This window comes from Egretta garzetta, unplaced genomic scaffold (assembly GCF_000687185.1).
Source record: "Egretta garzetta isolate BGI_Z169 unplaced genomic scaffold, ASM68718v1 scaffold536, whole genome shotgun sequence".
NCBI classification, from domain to species: Eukaryota; Metazoa; Chordata; class Aves; order Pelecaniformes; family Ardeidae; genus Egretta; species Egretta garzetta.
In genome coordinates, this window is record NW_009260068.1 from 1,506,317 (window position 1) to 1,512,641 (window position 6,325).

General features: G+C 53.0%; 1 protein-coding gene across 1 annotated transcript in view; it reads right to left on the bottom strand.

Annotated features, from left to right (window-relative positions):
* Positions 1-6,125, bottom strand: part of LRRC20 (leucine rich repeat containing 20) — a 14,371-nt gene extending 8,246 nt beyond the window's left edge. Inside the window, exons 1-3 of the mRNA XM_035896672.1 lie at positions 5,933-6,125; positions 4,553-4,702; positions 2,746-2,913 (exon numbers count right to left, since the gene is read on the bottom strand). Of these exons, the coding sequence (XP_035752565.1) occupies positions 2,746-2,913; positions 4,553-4,702; positions 5,933-6,014 (400 nt within the window). The 5' untranslated portion in view covers positions 6,015-6,125. The remainder of the gene's footprint in view (positions 1-2,745; positions 2,914-4,552; positions 4,703-5,932) is intronic.
* Positions 6,126-6,325: the final 200 nt, after the last annotated feature.

Below are 6,325 nucleotides of genomic sequence, written 5' to 3' on the forward strand. Positions count from 1 at the left end.
AAAGAGTTAAAAGCACTGATATTAATAGATACATAATTACACTCCAGGGTTAAGAGCTCATTGGGATGAGAAGGGGAGCTCACAGGCACTGAACATCTCCCTTCAGAGCCCACAGACTCCAGGCAGGCATTAATTAATCTCTTTTTATTCCTGTTTCTCTTTAGCTGGAAAACATTACCTACCATCTCCAGCTCAATATGCCTTCACAGGTGACTCAGCCCCTCTTTCAGCAGGTTCTTTTAATCTGGTGTGCAGCCCTATTATCAGCTCCCTCAGCATCACCAAGAGGACAGAGGAAGACAGGCAGCACTAAGAAGGGCATGTAACAGCACCAAAACCCAGACCTTTAGTAACTTTGCTGCTGAAGACCACCCCAGTCATCCTCCCCCAAGCTCCATCTCCCACCCACAGAGCACCCTTCTCTCACCACCCAGTCTTTTATCTGGAGCAGGGTCCTCAACTCGTTATTGGGCTAAGCAGTGCAACCTGGGTCCCAAATGATAAAATGCAGCAAAACCACAGGTTTTGCATTATTGGGGCAGCTCCTTCCCATCCTGAGCTGGAGGTGTGTAAGGTGCTGCTGGAGAACAGTGCCTGGATGAACCTTCAGATACATCAGGGGCTTCTCCAAGGATGGGCCAACTGTTCCTCGTGAGACCTTACTGCCAAAAATTCTCAGCCAGCCGTGGTGGGTGAATTGTATATTCACGCAGGGGGGGAAAGAGAAGATGTCATCTCTTACAGCCTGGCCTAAGATCTCTTGGGGCGAGGTGAGCAGGAAGTAGCCAATCCTACTTGGCTGTGAAGGAAAAAACAAAATTTGTGCTAATTAAATTCAAGCTGGTGAGTTTGCCTTAACCCTTCTGATGTGCTAGGCTAGTGTGGGAGGAAAAAGGATATATAAATGCAAGCTCATAAATAATATGTATTAGCAATAAAACTGTATTAGCATCTAAAAGTGTGTAGAAATTTATATAAGTGCAAGCTTATGTGCAGATAATTGGCACCAGGGCTCATCCCCCAACCTGGCTGCAAGCTCCCAGTGTGCCTGGCCTGGGAAGAGTGGGGAGCTTGGTCCTTGCCCAGTGCTGAGCAAGCTCAAGCTTGAGGGCAAGGCAGGGGATTTCACCATGGTCCCAGAAGGTGAAACTGGGGAAGAGATGCTTTTCTTTGGCTGTGAAGGACTGGAGCTGCTGCAGTTCTTGGGATGCTCTGGTCCCTGGGGGGCCATCATGTGAATGAGCCCAGGAGGTGTTGGGGAAGGTACCCAGGAGTGATGCAATTACCCAAAACTTCTGCTCCTTTGGAGAAAATTGGCTGCAGCACCCTAGGGCTTTCTAATCTCTACTGCTTCCCTTTGCAGAAAAATGCATAAAATAAGCTAATTTACCCATTTCTGCAGCCAGACAGCATCGTGCTCGTTTCCAAGATATGTTCCTGAAACGTTTTAGCTGGAAATTCTTAACTTCTACCCTGTCGTTATTTTTCCTGAGCCTGATAAGGGCAACTGATGGGAGCCTGGTGGGAGGTGACCAAGCCTGGCAGCCTTCTAGCCTGCCCTCTCCCCCAGGATTAATCCAGCTGGGTCTGGATTAATGATGTAGCCTTTCCTCCCTGCATTTAAGCAGGGAAAAAAAGTGCAACAAAAAGCTGAAGACCCTTCCTGCAGTTGCCTGCTTGCATGAAACGTGAGGGAAATGTGAAGTTTGGAGACCTTGGCTCCTGCATCAAGTCTGATTGAAGTTGGCCAATTAAGATCAAAAAGTGATGGAGGGAACAGGAGAGTGTGACAGCTCTGGAAGGTGGGAGGGGAAAAAAAAAGGATTAGGAAAACCCACCTCTCTTGCCAGCTCTCCTGGAAGCAGTATTTAACATCTTTGTGTCTCTACAGGCATGGCCAGGGAGCAGCTGATGCTGTTAACAAAACTCGTGTTGCAGCTTTCCCAGCAGCCGCTGAAGCCATCCCAGATAAAACAGCAAAATTGAGTGGACTCGATATTCGCCTCCTCAGGGATCTGCGTGAGCTGTGGGGTGCTCCAGCCTGGGCTCTTTGAAAGCTTGCTCCTAAATAAATCCCCTTTTATCTGTGTGCAACAGCTGCCCCCTTTGCCCAGCTTTCAGGGACTCCAAAGGCTTCAGCTTTTTGCATGAAAGATTTTCCTCCAACTGCAGGGTTGGGGGATGACTAGCTCTTACCGTTCCTTTAATTCTGCTTTTTTAGGGGATTTTGCAGTGTTACAGCTCCTATTTGCTCTGGGAAATGTTCAGGTGGGCTTGTGCCCTTGTTTTGCCTGGCAGCAGACATCCCAGCCTAGCATCCTTGGGGCCAGGTTCTGCAGTCAGGTCTAATTTTTTTATTAAATCTGGTGAATTTTCAGTCACAGCTGGAGCTGCCTTTGAGAGCCATATCCCAGCACGGCGAACAGGTCGGCTTGAATGGGGTTTGATTTCCCCCATGCCTGCGACAGCTTCGCCCCAGGAGGCCGCGCAAGCATTAGCAAAAGCAAGCGGCTAACGAGGCTCTGCCTATTTAGGGTCTCCCCTGCACCCGTGTGTCCTTCCCCCTGCCAAATTCACGCTCCTTTTGCTGGCTCACCAAGCCATCCCTCGGGCCTGGCTGCATCCGCAGGGGATGGCGGACCACCAGCAAAGCTTCAAAGCCAGCATCCCTTGGATCGGCATCGCCGCTGGGATGCCCTGGGGGCATCCTCATCCTCCCCTCCAGCAGGAAAAGGTCCTTCTCACCTGTGATCTCGTTCTCTTCCAGGTCAATGGTCTCCAGGGTGGTCACGGCAGCCAGGGGCTCAGGGAAATGCCGAAACCTGTTGCGGGAGAGGTTGATGGCCCGGAGGTGCAGCAGGGAGGTGACCTCCTCGGGCAGGCGGTGCAGGTAGTTGCCTGACAGGTTGAGCTCTGTGGTTTGGGGAAGAGAGGAGAGAGATGGTGGGATGGGGGGGGAAGATGGGGAAATAATTAATGCATAGCTTAATTTAAAGCCTCTGTCCCTCATGGGCTGCTAGGCCTAGCAATGGGATTCCAATTGCAAAAATGGGGTTTTTTTTTTTTTTGCTCATCTCCATCATACTTTTGCCTGCTCTGAATACCACTTTTAGGAGCGATGCATTTCTTGGCTTCTTCAAGGTTCCCTAATGAAACCCGTGCAGCATTTCACAAGCAGGGGCTGTAGAAAAAAGCCATATTTCTTAGTGCAGTTGGTGCAATTCCTCCCCCAGTGGATGTTCATCACAGCTTGAGGCTGGTTTTCTATCTTCATGTGCCTGAACCCCTTCCGAGATAAAGAGTGGTGGAAGAAATGTATTTATACGTGAAAAATATCTATTCTACAGAGTTTAACCCTCTGTGATGCTTTCCCCCTGCCCCAGAAATGAGCTTCTGTGGGGCCAGGAGCAGCGGTCCTGCATGATGGGCCATTAGCCACGGGAACAGGAACCCAAATCCTGCTGTCCCAGCGCCCTTCTCCAGTGACACAGGGCTTTCTGCTCTATAAATACCTACGCAAGCTGCCCTGCCCCTGCTAATACCTGGTATTTATAGGTTCTGCCTTATTCAGGCTGGTTCAAAGCTGTCCCTGGCCCTGGGGCATCTCTCTCCTGCAACAGCCCTGCTGAGGCCTGGCATGTTCATCACCAGAGTGATTTGTGGTGGAGCAAAGCCCTTGCTGGGAAATGAGATCTTTTTCTTGCCTCAGGGCTTGCTGTGCTGTCTAGAAAATGAAAATTTCCTTTGTTTGATGTGTTTCTCTTCTCCAACCTAGGGGAGTTTTCACGGATGATGCTCCAGCTCGACACGGGAAGCCTCCCCAGACACCCACTGCGGCAGCACTGGTGAGGGACGTTGTGTGAGAGAAATATTTGCTTTTAAAAGCTGGCAGAGCCCCGGGTGCTGCTACAGGCAGGCAACCCCCCGGTGCAGTCCTCAGCGTTCACAACCATGGTGCCGGATGCTCTGGATGCTTTAGCATGTTTTAGCAGATTGGCTTCTGGCTGCCTGTGCTGGGCTCCGCAGGGATGTGTCCCTGTGGCACCAACCATGTGCTGACAACCGTCCCTGTCTCCTGGAGCCAGCAGCTATCACCGATGGCTCGTGGTGGGGGCTAATTAGCCAGCAGCAAGCCAGCATGCCTTTTGCAGCCTGAAATGCCCCATCTCTGCCACGCACCATTATGCCCAGGCTGCTTTTCCCGTGCTTATTCATCCCAGCCCCATCCTTGGAGGGAGCTGGAGGGTGCTGAGTGACCCAGCAGCAGCCTGGGCGCTGCCAAGAGTGGCTGGAGGTGGCAGGAGATGGGTTTGGGAAGGCGGGTGAGAGCAAAACCAGGGCTCTCTTACTGCAAGAGCTGGAAAGGGTAAAGGAAAATGGATTTTTGAGGGGGGCTGAACTAGTGCTTGGAATGAGTTGCAAGCGCAGAGGAGCAAAAATTGTGGTGGGGAAACTCTTGGGTGCTGTGCCCCCTCTGCAGCAGCCTGGGGGCTCTTTGCCTGTCCCGGGGGTTTGGAAGTGGCTGTTGCGATGCGGCAGGGCTGTCCCTTACCTCTCAGCTGGCTGAAGGTGGTGACAAATCGGCTGGTGAGGGACTTCAGCTCATTGTTCGCCAGGGAGATGTGGTGGATTCCCTCGGTGACGCTCCTCATGGCTTTGTAGATGCCGACGGGGAAGGTCATCAGCTTGCAGTTGGCCAGATCTGCCCCCGGAGAGACCCAAGCACCTTATAATGCACCCAAGCTGGGATGGAGCAATGCTTTCCAATCTTATTTTCCACCTCTTTACACTTGATTTGCCTGTCTGGGTGCTGCTACCCATGGATGCTGCAGTGTCCCCTGCCATAGCCCTCTCCACTGCGGGTATCTTTGCCATCATCACCACCACCATAGAATCATCTAGGTTGGAAAAGACCTTTAAGATCATTGAGTCCAGCCTTTAGCCTAACCCTGCTATCCCACCACTGAACCATGTCCCATCAGCAATGGGGCTGTTCTGCATTAGGTGTGTTCAACCCCAAATCATGTTCCGCTTACCCCCCCCACACTGCAATGCCCTTCTGCAAGCCCTCAACCAGCCTGTCCATGTCTAATAGCTTCTGTAATCCCCTTTCCCTATGGCCCGAATGCCCCAGGGAAGGTCAAGCACCTCAGGGATGTGTCCTCCACTGCTGGTGGCGCTGGAGCAGGGCTCTCCCAGGGCATATTCCTGGCTGGATTTCTCATGGAGATGGGTACTTGCCCTGCAGCAAGCAGTGGGGAGGGAAGAGGATTTGGCTGTGCTTCTTGCCTTTTGGTGTTTTTCTTTCTGTGTCTGCCTTCCTGGGAAGCGCCGGGGGGTGGAAACCCTGTATCCTGGCCCAGTGATGCCCACCCAGGCTCTGCCCCCTCCCCAAAGCCATGCCAGGGGCTGCCCAAGTTCAGTTCTCCCCTGCTTTTTGTCTTGCTCAGGAGGACGTCGAGAGGCTGAGTGATGAAGCTCTGGCTCTCAGCTTATGCTGGTTCATACCCCAGGCCCGGGAACCCAGCATGAATAAAACTGGGCAGCTTTCGTCTCTCTATTTGGATGAACTGTGCGTGGGTCTCGGATGTTAGCTAGAAATGGGGAAAGTGCAGAAAAACACAAATCTGGCAAGGTGATGTGGGGAGAGGCCTGGCTCCTGCCATCGCTTGCAAAGAGGGACTCTATCCCTGGGGCATGTCCCATGGGATTATATGCCATTGCTGGGAACCCAGTCAAACTTTGGGAGGGCTGAGAGCCCTTTAGGGGAGCCTTTCCCTTCCCCAGGGCTGTGGGAGCCTCAGGCATAGCACCCGGAGCTGGGGCCGGCAGCTTTTTTTAGACCACGGCAGCAAAAAATAGAGCCCTGCTCCCGGATACCCGATCCTTCTCTGGGCCCCGAGCGGGAGCTGAGCCGGAGCACCGGGCTTACCAAGGGAATCCGTTTTGTTCTCCACCGTGTCGTTCACCTTCCTGGCCACCCGGGCCACTGCCTCGCCCATCCTCTTCTGCATGCGGGCACCCGGTCCCGCCGGGGACGTGCTTTGGCCCGGGGGATCCACGGCTGGAGGGAGGAACCAGCAGCTCCGGCCTCTCGGGAAAGGGGTGCTAAAAATAACTGTCGGGATCAGCGTTCCCAGGGGAGGGAGGGAGGCTGTGCTGGGGCTGGCATGGCCCTCAGGGTATGAGATTCCCAACTTCCCAGGGTGGTGTGTTTGGATATGGGGATAAGTCCCTTTTCCTGGTTTGGGATGTGGGGGTGCATGCCCTTTCCCAGTGATCTGGGGCAGGCGCAGATCTTGGGGTGCAGGATTCCCAACTTTCT